Source organism: Mobula birostris, chromosome 5, assembly GCF_030028105.1.
Source record: "Mobula birostris isolate sMobBir1 chromosome 5, sMobBir1.hap1, whole genome shotgun sequence".
In the NCBI taxonomy this organism is placed as follows: Eukaryota; Metazoa; Chordata; class Chondrichthyes; order Myliobatiformes; family Myliobatidae; genus Mobula; species Mobula birostris.
In genome coordinates, this window is record NC_092374.1 from 157,658,618 (window position 1) to 157,673,809 (window position 15,192).

The window sequence follows — 15,192 nt, forward strand, 5'->3', positions numbered from 1 at the left end:
GCCAGCTCAATTTCAACATTTAAGAGAAGTTTGGATAGGTGCATAGATGGTAGGGGCATTGAGGGCTATGGTCCTGCTGCAGGTCAATGGGAGTAAGCAGATGAATGATTTCAGCATGGACTGGATGGACCAAAGGGCCTGTTTCTATGCTGTATTTCTCTACCACTAACTGCTGAAGTTACTTTGCAATTTAGACTGGCAGTATTTGCTTCCCAGGCCAATATTTGGCATGCCACATGCTTGCTAAAACTTGAATCATCAAAAGAGAGACATAACAATATTTTCTATCTCTTCATGACACCTCAGAAAAGAATCTTATGAATAAATCAGTTTAAGTTTCAAGCACAGGTTGCTTTGGAGTACTAACAGTATTTAGATGTTATGCCTAGTAACATCCTTTGAGGACTCAATATCCTTTCTGTTACACTATATAGGATGCTGCCAGTGACCTCTCATTAGAATGAGAAGATTGGCCCACTTAAATTACTTCCATTTTGAGCACAGCTCCACAGAAGAGACATAACGCTCAGGCCATTTTCTGGTCTTCGTTTGTTCTAATAGATTATCATATACAAGCCCTTCATCAATTAACCAGATTGATCTAGTCAGGATTTATTTCAAGTGACAAGAGAGAACAATATAGGGAGGTATTAACCAACAGCTCAATTTCCCCACATGACCTTACTACTCCTGCATTGCAATTTAGCTGCCTCAGAATATAGCATATAACATGCAGTCAACTAAAAAACATAATGGCAAATAATTCTGTGAATACAGAAATGGATACAAATATTAAAAACTGCATATGGTTGATGGAAATTCATCACTGCTACAGAATCACAACTAAACAGGCCATGCACAAGTGCACCGACTACCAAAAAAACAGTACATTCTTTAAATCAATATCATTCGTTAAGATTTTCTGTGTCAAAATACAGGTGTAATTTTGTTTGCCTGTACTTCATTGTTAAATATTTTTGTTAAATTCCATGCTAGATGGGAGAATGACCTCCCGACCATCACATCATAAATCATTCATGGCCAACAATTAAATACCAGCATGACTGATACTAACAAGTGATGTGAAACCCAGATACACTGGGTTCCAGCATTAAAATAATATTAAAGTCTACCAAGAAAATCTTTTAATAAATAGTTACCTCTTTGAATGGACTTGACAGTCACACCGGTCGTGCTCCAATCAGCCGTGAATCCAAAGTCTTGATTACTGTTGGGTTTCTGATTAATAACTATGCGTGTTTCACTATATGGTCTCTACAAAAATAGTAAAAATCGTTTAACATTTCATACCTGGACACTGGTCATCATTAATGCTTCCTGGAAAAGCAATCCCATAAATCAGTCACATCAAAATTTTTCCTTAACACCTATAAACATCCGTAGTCAGACCTGAATATCTGAGAAGCCTTTGTAGAGGATGAAACAGTTCGAAGGCACACACACACACAAAAAAAAAATTACTATTCCCACAAGACAAAGCCTAGTTTCTGGTTGCTATTTTCCCTGTTATAGACACTGAGTGGAAATAAAAGCTGTCTATGAATACATTCACGCAGTTAGACAAAACTGGTTTTGTCGAGCTTTTTTAGAAATTTGGTTGTCTGATCTGCCTTTGTATTTCGATATCGCACTGTGGTTAATTAGTCAAAGAGTTTTCTTTAAAGCGTGTCCTTGTACAAGCAGGGAAGGGAGACGATCACATTACCAGACAGACCTCAAACATGCACAGTAACCTACTTTCCAAACCTACCTGTTGCATGGCTGCTGTGGTAACCATTTCTGTGGGCAGGCTTGTAGCTTTTGTAAAAGAATTCATTGATGTAGTGCTGGAAGCTGTGTCAGGCTTGGACTCATGCAGAAAGTTGTTCTCTCTGAGAGATGGAGTCCTTACTTCTTCCTCTCCTTCTTCCTCCTCCTCCTCCTCCTCATTACTACTCACTACAGAACTGCCCTGTGATTGGTCGTCATTCTCCAGTTTTGAGGAATAATTTTGCCTGGCAAATATTCCATTTCCTGGTTTAGAGGAAAAATTGCTCTGCAAGAACAGATCATTTTCTGACTTTGAGGCAACTGTCACCTCCACAGATCTCTCTTCCTCAGTTTTCAAGGAAGGGTTGAGCCACATGGCTCCCTCAGCCTTATTTTTAGACGACCCACTGCTTTCATTTGTCTCTGCTGTTTCCCGCTTGGAGGGGAGGCCAGAGGGTGCCTGGAAACCTTTTGAACCGTTGACATCGCCGTTATATTTCGCTGGCTCATCCCTCCGCTGTAAAGGGAAACAAATCACTATTTTAGCAAGTGTTTCATAGCACCTAACAAACATGCCATAACAGAGCAACATACAGAAAATGTTGGAGCAACTCAGCAGGTCAGGCAGCATGTAAAGAATAAACAGTCAACGTTTTAGGTTGAGACCCTTCATCACATGTCCTCATTAAGTGTCTCAGCTCGAAATGTTGACTTTCCATAGATGCTGCCTGACCGGCTGAGTTCCTCCAATATTTCGTGTGAGAATCTCCTGAGTTTACGACTATAATAGATTTGTTTTTACTGACTGTTGATGTACAAATTGAAAACCTAGGAGGGAAACTGAAAGTTCATGGAACCATACAGTGACATAGTCACATAGTATATCTATATTGGTAAAGCACATGTCGTTACTCTGATCACGTTGAACTATGGAGTTAATGAGCTTGCCCCTCCTCTCCTCCATCATGCATCTGTGGAATCCACAGAGCTTCATTTCTTCATGAATGTGCCCGATAATCACATATGATCTGACACGGTGGAAGAGAAACTTGTCTTCAGATTCTGCCACAATGCTATGGCTAGTGAGATTTGTAATCAGTTTATGAAGTGATAACAACTCACAATCGCCGAAGCATTGGATCTAAATTTCAGAACAAGAACACAAGTCTATACTCCAATATAGTTATAGCTCTTCAATATTAGGGGGAGCTTTACAAGCCTTGACACCCAACATCTACACATAGATAGCAGCGCACAACAAATACTAGAGGAACTCGCAAACAAGAGAAAATCTGCAGATGCCGGAAATCCAGGCAACACGCACAAAATGCTGGAGGGACTCAGCAGGCCAGGCAGCATCTATGGGAAGGAGTACAGTCGACGTTTTAGATTGAGATCCTTCAACAGGACTAGGGAAAGAAAGATGAGGAGTCAGAATAAGAAAGTGGGGGAAGGGGAGAAAGAACTGCAAGGTGATATGTGAAACTGGGTCGGGGGAGGGTGTAAAAAAAACTGGGAAGTTGATTGGTGAAAAACTTGAACTTAACAGGTTAGGCTGCATCTATCCACATTTCAGGCAGGGACCCTCATCACCATGAAGACCCTTTTGAAGGTTCTTGGGCCATAATGTTCACCCATTATTCCCTTTCATAGATGCTGCTTGACCTGCTGAGTTCCTCCAGCCTTTTATGCACATTGTTCTGGATTATCACCATCTACAGAATCTCGTGTTCGTGATCCATATATACAACTTATGACAAGCCAATCTCCTATGAAAAACAATTAGGAAAAGCAATCCTTGCTATTTTCTCTCCCTCTCTCTAACCCAGAGGTTTCCAACCTTTTTTAATGCCATGGACCCTTAACCGAGGGGTCTGTGGACCCCAGATTGGGAACACCTGCTCTAACCCAAGCTCAACAAAAAATAACGCCTATGTGGCTTCCTATGGGATGCATTCAGTGCAAAATTAAAATAAAAACAATGATCAGCAATTCCTTGAGCAGGAGAGAACTGTCACACAAAAACCTCTTTATAGGACACATGTCAACAATGGGACGAGCCAAAGGCATACATCAAAATCCAAGTTATTATCTATGCCTGGCAGAAGAGTCCAATTAGCTTTTATTCAATTGTGTGCATTTGCAGTCTCTACTCCAGGTTTTCAGGGTATATAGCTCTGAAGAGGGCATTTGCATAGACCTCACAAACAATAATCTTTGAGAAAAGGCTCCAAGTATAATGACTTCTCAAGATTGGAGGCTGGCTCCTCTGCAGGCTCTATTTTTAATCCATGCATGGAATGTAGGGCAAATCTCACCACTATATCTTAAGAGAAACTAATAAAGTCATTACCAAGCTGGTGTCTCCCAGAGTGAGTAGTAGTCCTCACCAGCAAAAATTTGTTGCAGACTAGAGAGCAGGAAATTGTTCCTGTGTTTTGAAAGGAGACACATTCAGATCCCCTTTTAAAAGAAATCAAATTATCCAGCTCACAAGAGCAAACACTGTCATCCTATCCTAGGTTGTGCAGGAAATCTGAGCATAGCAAAAATTCAAGTTGCAACAAATATTGTAACTGCCGCCAACCAGATATTCCCCCCCCCACTGTTTTTAGAACAGACTCTTTCTTGTTTTCATATTTCTGTATCTATTTGAGACCTCTCCCTTGAGGAGCACACGTCCTTTTACTCAATGCCTACACAGACTCTCGTCATATACATACAAATACACATACAATCTCTTCAGATTTTAGGCATAGAGGTTGTCTCTGTAGTTAATTTGTTCCTTCTTGTAACAGATCTGACTGACATGCAGAAGATGCAGCAGTGCCTAGATTTTTTCCACCCTATCCTCGGCCAAGGAATACTCCAGCCTCCTGGTACGAAGAAGATCATAGACTCAGGCCAAAAGCAACAGCACAGATTTACCTGGGAGTCCATCTGCCCTGGCAAGCAAGTTTGGCCAGGAACTGGCAGGAGTTTGAAAGGAAAGTAACCACTCTCATGGGAAACTGGACAAGACTTCAAGGAATTTCCCTATAGAGGATTGAGCAGTGGTCAGCAACTATGCAGTGGTGTTGATGGTATGGTAAAGGTTGATCATGTAGTCCAGATCCCTGCTTTCTTCAGCAAGAAAAACCATTTGACTTCAGGATAAACAGCATAGCTGAAACCCCAGATCACTTATGAATATTCCATTTGAGAAAGGCGCTCAGTCACCAGTGAGGTGGAATGAACTGGTGGCAATATTGTTCCCGACTCAGGCATATCAATATTCACCTTCTCTCCAGTGCAATTCTGCATTACCACAGGGAAAAGCCTGTCTTTGGCCAAAATCTGGCCAAGAGCTAGAAATACTGTTGCCCCTGCTTGGACTTCTTTCTTGTGGAGACTGAAGACAGCAGGAGTACCATTAGCAGTCATCCCAGGTGAGACACAGGGCTTGAGGACAAGGAAAGCCACATTGCGAGGATAAAAAGTGGCCCCCAACAACACTGGAGAGAGTGTGCAGTGTTACCTAACCTAACGGCCACTAGCTGGGCTGCAATTTCCCATTGAAGCTTGGACTATCGCTATTTCAATTACTGGGGGAAGTTGCCTCACAGTTTCATACAAACCCCAATGGGAGAGGGGGTTTCAGTGGGGGAGCAATGACCCATAATTATGTGGACAAGGATATGACTAGTTCTTAGGCTACGTCCACACTGTGCCGGATAATTTTGAAAACGAAGCTTTTTCTCTTCGTTTTGACCCTCCGTCCACACTGAACCGGCGTTTTTAGCCCCCGAAAACGGAGATTTTCAGAAACAATCTCCAGAGTGAATAAATCTGAAAACGCCTAATATTTGTTGCAGTGTGTACGGGGTAACCAGAGCTTTTTAAAACCGCTGTCATGACGTGCCGGAACAGATGGCGACAGCGCGGCATTTCATTGTTTTCTTCTTCTTATTCTTATCCTTATTATTATTACCACTTTATTGTTTAGAGCATAGAATCATCACAGCGATATCTGATTCTGCGTTTCGCAGAACCTAACAATTTCAGAACAGACAGCAACAAGACTGAAGCCAGCATTTTTAGAAATGTACTCACCAAATACTTTGACCCATAGCTTACTGAATAAATAAGTATACTCACTTTGCCCTGCTTTCTGTCCTTGCTTGTATGAAGGTGAGGACAGAAAACACCCTCCGCCACCTCCAGTTTAAATTCCATGCGGAATATTTTGGAGGATCAAGAACCAAGGTGGTTTACCTATTTATGCAGGTACTTCTCTGACAATAGATGTGTAACAGCCTAATGTAACATTGTATGGAGATACAAGATAACACTGATGCAGACATGTTTTATACATTTAACAAGGTGCTTTATTAATGCAACAGAGTTAGTCAGTTTTTCAGTGTTCATCGTCAGCCGGGTCATACTGTCTGTGAACTCCCTGTCGGTTGCCTCCATACGCTCCAGTATTTGTTTTTTTTAAAGTCTTAAGTCCTCCTGCGCAAGAGCCAAGAGCAATTCCTTTTAAGTTTTTCTAGTCTGTAACTGGACAAGCACGCACCAAGTATACCGTTTCTTCTTCACTTGTTTTCTGTGTGTCCCGCGCGTGCCCAGTAGGAGGAGATTCGCCCAAATATCCGTCTAATGTGGACGGAGATATTTTGAAAAATGCTCAGTGTGGATGCCTGTCGTTTTTACTCGAAACCAGCATTTTCAAAATTATCCGGCGTAGTGTGGACGTAGCCTTAGTTGAAAGCTGTGGATAACTAATCACGTCAGGCAAGGTCTAGTGAAAGTAGATCGGGAGTGGCTGGGGTAAACCCACATTTGACATGTGGGATCCTTTCAAAGGAAACTGATTGGAGTTCAAGATCAGGAAGTTGATGGATTGTGGAGAGGGAGAAAGGTTGTGAAATGATACAGCAAGATAAGTATCAGCTGGAACTGCAGGCAGAGAAATGCATATGCTGGACAAATGCAAGATGATGCAATGTGGGATGTCAAATGCAAGAGGAAAGTTTAAGGTAACTGGGAGGCCTTGATGTACAGAAAGATATTGGGGTACTAGACCACTACTCCCTAAAGAGGGGCAGAGTGGTAAAGGAAGCATACAGTACATTTGCCTTCATCGGGGTATCAAATGCAAAAGTTGTGCTTCACTGGATAAAACTTTTATTAGGCTACATTTAAAGCAGTGTGTGCAGTTCTGGTCACCAAAATACAGGAAGGATTTGGAGGCTTTGGAGAGGTAGACCAGGATGTTGCCTGAATTGGAGTGTGTTAACTATAAAGGAGAGGTTGGACAAACTTGGATTGTTAACTCTGGAGCACCAGAGTTTAAGGGATGTTACCTGATTGAAGGATACAAAATTATGAGGGGGCAAAATAGGGCAAATAAATATTTTACCCCAGTGTGGTAATGTCTGAAGAACATTCGCTTATGACGAGAGAGTGAAAGTTTAAAAGGTGTATGAAACAGATTTTCTTTTTACACAGAATGGTGGGTGCCTCAAATGCCCTGCCAGGGGAAGTAACAGAAGCAAATACAAAAGCAATGCTTAAGAAACATTTTGAAAGTTACATGTACAGGCAGGGAACAGAAAAATATGGAACATGTGCAGGCAGCTTGTATTAGATTAGATTGGCTGCAGGGTTACCACAAACACCGTAGGCCGAACAGTCTCCTCCAATGTTGTACTGTCCTGTGTTCTATCTGCCAAAAAGCTCTATCATTGGACTGTACAACGCAAATGGTGAAGGAAACCATGTGTGTTAGAGTTCCTTGTCAGAACACCAGGGCATCTGCATCCTTACTCCCCCACTGGTCAAACCCAGAGGAGGCGTGCAATCCTCATTTCAATGGAGACCACCAACCAAGAGACCACTTGGGGGGGAAAAAAAAAGCATTCCAACATTAACAAGTAGGAGATGGAGGGTCACAATTCCATTCAATTGGCAGAGGAACTCATTTCATCCTTAAACCCCATACTGGATCACAGGGCAATCCCATTCTCCCACTCCTTTCCCCTGCTCTCCTCGTGTTACACGCATGGACACCTGTTTCTACACTCAGCTACAACAGCTTTCAAGGCCTCTTCGCCATTGAGGTCTCTCACTGGACACCTGCCATATGTGGAGAGTTAGCTAGCCAGGTGTGGGCAGAGAGAAGCTGTGCTTAGCAAGCTGAATTCAGATTGTTGTTTTTTTTAAATTTCAATCAAGATGGCACCAGCAGACAACAATTCCAGGGGCATCATCTTCCAGATGGCAAAACTTTCCAATTATTTCACTTTTTCTACGCCTTTTGCTGGTTCTTTTTGTCTTGTGTTATGGAAATTGTTGGAGCCTGTGCCATAGTTTGAATCGTGATCAAAGGATCCAATGCTATGCTGTGTCCAGCGAGCAGAGATTTTGGGGTGGGAGGAATGAAAGGGTCGGCGAACACAAGCTGACTCGTGGAAAGACCAAAGTTGAGGTGCATGGTCATAAATGTCTCCATCTCGAAGCACTGAGAAAGACTGAGGCATCAAGGTAAATGCACAGGGTGTCAGAGACAGCTCAGCGAGAGGCGGTCAGCAACCGGATCGACGAGTTCAGACCTGGGTTGGCATATGGACCCAGTTCTGCGTACCCAGCCCCAAGTGGGCAGCCTTCGGCCCGGCAGTCACTCTTTGTGGAAGATCTATCTGATTATTGGACTGTATTTTATATTGGTTTCCTTCAGTTTTTCGGTATTTTCTTTCAAGGGGTCGATTAGCAGGTGGGTGATCTGTTAATTTTTTGTGTGTGGGAGGGGTAGGGGATTTGGTGCTACTGTTGCTGTTCTTTTCTGTGAGTGAGGGAGTGGGGATTGTTATGTGTAGAGGGTTGTTGATTGCATTTTAGTGGCTGTTTTCTGCTGCAGGCGAGGGGGGAGTTTTGGGGTCTGCAAATTTTATTTTCTTTTTCGTACCGGTCGGAGGTGGAGATGACGTCTTTTCTTTCATCAACACCCATGCTCTTTTTGTATTTAATAGCGATCTGGAGTAGAAAAATATCAGAGTTGTAATATACGTGCATACTTCAACCCTAAAATGGACCTTTATTTTCAAGAAAGAACGGAAGACAGTGTTCAAAAACAGGCTCTTCAGCCCACTAATACTAATTTCCAGGCTTCAATCCACAACCTTCAGTTAGCTGATATGCAATGTGCAGAGTTAAATCCTGACTGAACTCCAGTTAGCACTGAGGAAGATAATAGGTCAGAGCAGACCAATCAATTAGTTTAACAAGCACAGCAAGATGTGGTGGTTCAGGATTACAACACTCATACAGTTGGCTATTTTTTAATTTTTATTTGATAGAGAAGAAAAAACCCTCAGCCTCACCCTCCACTGGCAAGGTTTTAGGTGTTCACCTGTCAATAATCCCGTTGCATTCAGGGATATGGCAATACAATAGTTAAAAGCCATGAATGAGGGGGACTAAACCAGTACTCACATTCCTTAGCTTGACACATCCATTAAAATAAAATGACAGAAGGCAAAGAAAGAACAATTAGAATTGAGACCAAGCAACAATGCCTTTGAAAATATGATGGCACATTTTTAAAAATGCCTTTGCTTTGGCCTTGGGCTGTGTTTTTAAATGTTTTGCTTGATGTCAGAATATCTTTTTGCTCAGAGATACTTCTGTGTGATAGCGCAGAGCTGAAGAAACTGAAGGTTTGATGCTGTGGAGTGAAGTGGTGTAGTTAATTCCCAGTTGAAAAGTTGTGGACTGACTATGGCTTCTGGCAGTTAACAAGGCCAAAATCATCGCTCTCTGCACAGAGTCAGCTGTGGTGGAGTTCACTGCAGTTCATAATCCACCATGAAGTGTGAAATAACCTGGTTTCCTTGAAGTTTTCACCCATTTTCACCCATGAAGGGGAGACCTATGGAGGGAAATAAACAGACTAGACTTCTAGTTGAGACCTTTCATCAGGATGTTAACCAGGTGTTAACACTCTGATAAATGCTCAGTGTTTATTCCCCCTCCATAGATGCTGCCTGACCTGCTACATTCCTCCAGCATCTGCAGAATCCATCAAGGGCAGATCTTGTTTTAGGGAGGAGTGAGCACTTGTGGATTAACACATTCAGAAGAAGGGCTCCGAGTGTGTAGTTGAGTGGTAGGACCTGGAATGAAGTTAACAGGAATATGAAGAGAACAGGTTACAGGGAAAGTAAAGCAGTAAGGTTGCTGCGACTCAGCATAGACTCAATGGGCCAGCTGGCGTCTTCTTTGTTGTGCGGAAATATGTAATCACAGCAAGTAGAAGGTGATGTCAGCAACAAAACTGCAAAGGGTGGGAAAGAAAAAGCAGCACTTTTGAAGGATCAACGCATTAAAACATTCGCTCATCCATTCTTTTCACGAGTGTTTTTAGAACGGAATGTGTACCGGCAACACCTAACCTCATTTTAAATGAAATGGATTGGTTCAAGTGCAATTGTCACTACTAAAAAAATTTACCTCATATCACCACAGATATTAACATTAAAATTGGATGAATTAGTTTGATCATTTAATGCTTTCTAAAAATACTCTGAATTCCCCTTTACCACTCTTGCTTCCGAAATTGAACAGTTCTGAGTCTCCGCCAAAACTGCAGAGGTGAACATAAGAGATACAGCTTGACCAAAATGTTCTCTGTTGAAGCAAACCAGAAGGCCAAGAGTAATCTACATGGTTGCTAAGTAGCAGATTAACAGGTGGTGGTTTATTATTGATAAAACTGAAGAGCCTTGCAACTTGAAATCATCAATGTACCCAAGGGAAAATTGATACCAAAGCATTACTCTTAATGAAACCAATTGCAACCCAAAAACACAGTAAATAAAGATAATGGATTAATATAGAATGACTTACAGGGTAAGATCTTGTGAGTGAGGAGAGTCGATTAGATTGTGTACCATAGGGTCTCGGGGCAACCACAGGAGTAATTCTTGACACATTAGGTTTTTGATAATTCCTGGGCAGAGAACTTGAGACCCGAGGCTGATTGACTTTGTAATCCATTGATTGGTGGGTATCCAAGGGAAGAGAGCTTTGCTCTTCCAACATACTGTTGACTGTAGTTTTCAATTCTGCTTCTGCCTGACTCACTGGAGCATGGAATAGACGTACTGAGGATATAGGCTCGCGTTTCTGGAAGGTGAAAGGGTTTTCAGTTGCCACAGTGTGACTTCTTTCATATGAATGCCGCTGAGGTTTATCTTCTTCAGCAAACGCTTCCTCATCAGAGGAGTTCAGCTTTCTGTAGTCCCTTTGGTTACTACTGAATGATCCTTGCTGCCTGAGCTCCCTGTGTGGGAGGGTGGAGGGAAAAAAAAGAATGAAAGAGCAAAAATGCTCATTAGAATAATTGAGAAGCTGACATGATAAGTAGGTGGGGTCTGTAAAAGTATTTAGTTGGGTTGTAACTTGTATACAGTGGTGTGCTGAAGAAAAATTCTTACAGACTGCAAAGCCAGTTGCTTCAAGATAATTAGTGTCATATTTCAACCCTCAGCCCCACGAGACTAACTAGAACACAAAACAAACTACATTTGTTGTTGGTCTTAATTATTCCACATCATTTGATCAACTCCCCCAACTTTTTACACATTTTGAATTCAAAGCATAACTTAATGCTTTCACAAGAAGTAGAACCTAATTCTGGAGGAAGAAAAATGTGACCACACATTTCCCTTGCATCTGTTAAGCTTTATGCTTTATTAAGCGAAATATTTTTAGTACTGATGAAACATTCCAGATTTCACTTGACTATTTTCCATCACTTCAATGACATTTTACCAAGGTCACAATTAGCCTGTTAGTTGATAAAATTTCAACCGCTTAATATATAATTTTCTTTTCAAAACCTGTCTTTTACTGTGAGGAAAATCAAACATTCCTCAAGCATTTTTCTAAACAAAAATTGTCCCAACTGATTCTTGCTAGGGGAAAAAAAAGATGTGCAGGAACTAATTTTACTCCTGTAACTTCAGCAGGCGGCAGATCCTGACTAGAATTGCTAGCAATATAAATAGATAGCTCCCCACCCCCCATCCATCTTCCTCCGAGTTAGAATATTTCTAATTCTTCAGCTTTATACACCCCTAAGAAATCTGCAATTTACGTTATCCAGGCATCAGCTCCATTTTTGAGGCAAGTACTTGAAACAAAAGCAGCAATCTTCTGAAAGTACTGAAAAAGGCTCACAGTCATTATCATAACATCACCCAATATGCAGCTCTTCCAGTAAGCCCCCACAGCCAATTCTGGATCTCAACCTCAATTTAAAATCTAAATGATGACTTTTCATTGCTGGACAGATTAAATATTGCTTGGAGACTGATTTTTTTTAAAAAACATATACTAATGCATTCCTTTTACATCCCAGAACTACTAATCATTCCAAACTTTGACTGTTGCCTCCAAATACCACATACTCAATGTGGTTAGTGCAGGCAAAAACTAAGCCCAACACTTCAATGGATTAACTGTCATCCAAAGGCAAGCAGAAAAGAAACTCTCAGAGAAATGCTAAATAAATTTCTTCTATCTTATTGCACACAAAAACATGCAATGATCATTCACCAGAGTTGCATTTTTTGGCTAAACAAACACAGACCAGTACAAAAATTTAAAATACACTTTCCAAGTGGCTTTCCAAGTAGGTTACAGAACTTTCCAACTATAAGCCTACTATCAAACAGCTTCAATGCATTTGGTTTATAAATGAAAGTATAAATCTAGTCCACCTACAAAGCCTTCCGCTTCTGAGACTTGAAGGGAAAGGACCATGCTCCTAATTAAATAGAGTCATCAGGAACACTGAATGAAGCAGGGTAGTGACTTAACTAAGGAGTTTTCTACAATATTTAAACATCACATCACTATCTGATTATAGGCTCAGTATAACTACTAATTATGACCGCACTTTTACAAGTTAGACTACATGCAATGCCCTAATAGATTAATTGTAAACCAATCATTGACAAGACACATATCAACCCATCTGTAGAACAGAAAATACAGGGAATATAGTAAACGCTGTTTAAAAAAGGTCCATTTTCTATTTCAAATAGAATTTAAAGCAAATACTAGTTAGTATGTTAACTAAATATCAATCATTGAGAGTCTTACTGTTGGCATGGCTGCACCTTCAGCCAGATATGGAAACATATGCTTGCCTGCTTCTCATTCCCCTTCTCACTGGATTAACTAATGAAATCTGCCAACAAGCACCTCCCAGAAGACAAAATGGCAGTGAGATAACTGCAGAATCTGAATGTTGTCATGGATGTCAACAGAGGTAACCATGAGAGAGTTCCTGGATTACCTTTCTTCCCTCATTTCCCTGTACGTCTTTGTTGGTCTGACACTCTCTACAGATGTCATTTTCTCAATCTCTTCTCTCTCTTCCTTCCGCTTCTGTAGGTCGGAGGTATAACTTTTACGACGATTCTTCCACTTTGCCAGGTCCTGGGTAGAGTTGTAAAGGAAGAATATTACTATCCTTTCACAATGAAGCATGAGTCTCTTTCATTCGGTTGAGTTTATATTGACAGGGCAACCATGTTTTCTTCACACAGCAGAGCCAATTTCCACTTGTCCCTCTCCTCCCCGTTTCCCTTCAACTTCTCCCAGATTCTACCACACACCTACATGAGGAACAATTTACAGTGGCCAATTAACCTGCATGTATTTGGGATGTGGGAAGAAACAAGAGTAGCCAGAGAGAACTCACGCAGTCACTCGTAGAACATGCAAACTCCACACAGACAGCACCAGAGGTCCAGATTAAACCCGGGTCACTGAATATCATATGTGGGGAATATATGATTAAAAGGCTGCATATTTCTCATCGCAGAGGTGGCGCGGATCGCAGTGGAGAGGGGTCATGTGGTCGAGAGTTAGAAACTGAATCCACAGCTGTGACTCTGGAATCTTTTTCTTTTGATCTTTCTTCTTCTCGCTCTCATTCAGTCCACTCCACTCCAATCCAATCCTCATTTTCTCCACAACCAATCTAACTGGTTTTGTTTCCCCAGTTACCAACAAGTGTCTCTGATCTGAAAAGTTAACTCATTTACTCTGTCCTGAACTTCCATCATTTTTCGGGCTTTATTTCTGGCTTTCAGCATCTGCGGATTTTTACATTTTATTTATCAATGTTCTTCCAAGCAGCTTTCTTCTCTGCCACTTTTACCTCACATAAATCGCACAACCCTGTTGAAATACCTATTTTCTTTTAATTAAAGTGACTTGCTGAGAATCCTTGCAATACAAAAATATGCTGCCTTTAATTACATTTGCTCCACATCCTTCATTATTTCATGATTCCTCTTGCAATTGAACACCTGTCAGAACAAGGGACCGATTTAATTCTACTTCACAACTCCATTCTAACATGCTGGTCATCCTCTCAGGTCAAAATGAGACCATTCTCAGGCTGGAGCAACAATATAATATATTCAAGTCTGTGTAGCCTCCAATCTGATGGTATAAGCATCGCTTTCTCTAATTTAAGGTAATTTCTCACCTCCTCCTCTTATTCCATTCTCCTTTCTGGCTCCCCTCTTACCCGATCTCTTCTCCTCACCTGCCTGTGAAACCACCCCCTAATGCCCCTCCTCCTTTCCTTTCTCACATGGTCCACTGTCCTCTCCCATGATTTCTTCTTCAGCCCTTTCCTACCCAATACCTCCCTTCATCCTCCCCAACCCACCCACCTTCCTCTCTCACCTATCTTCAAATGCCAGCCTTTACTTCGTCCCAACCTCCCTACCTTCTTATTCTGACTTCCTTTCCGTTCCATTCCAGTCCTGACGAAGGGTCTCAGACTGAAACATCAACTGTTTTGTCCTCTCCATAGAGGCTGCCTGACCTGCTGAGTTTGTCCAGTATTTTGTACGGGTTGAATCCAGAGCCCTGCTTAAATACTTTTTGGACAACATGTAAATTTACCTCTCTTGTTCATCCGTCTTTATCTCCACTTACTGACAAAGTTGATTTTATTCAAACACTGTGCAGATGTACAAAGTCAAAGTAAAAAAAAAAGGGAGATTGCAATAACAAAAATCAATTAATTGATGTTTAATAGTCATTCAACCATACATGAATACAGCCAAACAAGACAGCTTTACTCCGATGTCAAGGTGCAAAACACAGTACCAACAGTCACACAGAGCACATGTAAGATTTCAGTAAAACACAGCCACACAAAACGAAGTCATAGTATAGAATTGAATGGTTACTCCTCAACTCTAAGCTGCAAGTTCCTGTATAAGAAAGCAGTAGACCAGCAGTTTCCAACCTTGTTTTTATATAAAATGCCATGGGCACCAGATTGAGAACCCCTGATCTAGAGTGTAGGTTACTTACTAAATTACTGGGACTATTATTACTGGTGCT

General features: G+C 41.3%; 1 protein-coding gene across 9 annotated transcripts in view; it reads right to left on the reverse strand.

Moving 5' to 3' along the window:
• Positions 1-15,192, reverse strand: part of LOC140198002 (LIM domain only protein 7-like) — a 229,220-nt gene that overhangs the window by 46,732 nt on the left and 167,296 nt on the right. For all 9 annotated transcript variants that reach the window (XM_072258777.1, XM_072258775.1, XM_072258780.1 and 6 more), the window contains 4 exons: positions 13,118-13,260; positions 10,660-11,095; positions 1,772-2,287; positions 1,161-1,275 (listed from right to left, as the gene is read on the reverse strand). In XM_072258777.1, coding sequence (XP_072114878.1) covers positions 1,161-1,275; positions 1,772-2,287; positions 10,660-11,095; positions 13,118-13,260 — 1,210 coding nt within the window. The remainder of the gene's footprint in view (positions 1-1,160; positions 1,276-1,771; positions 2,288-10,659; positions 11,096-13,117; positions 13,261-15,192) is intronic.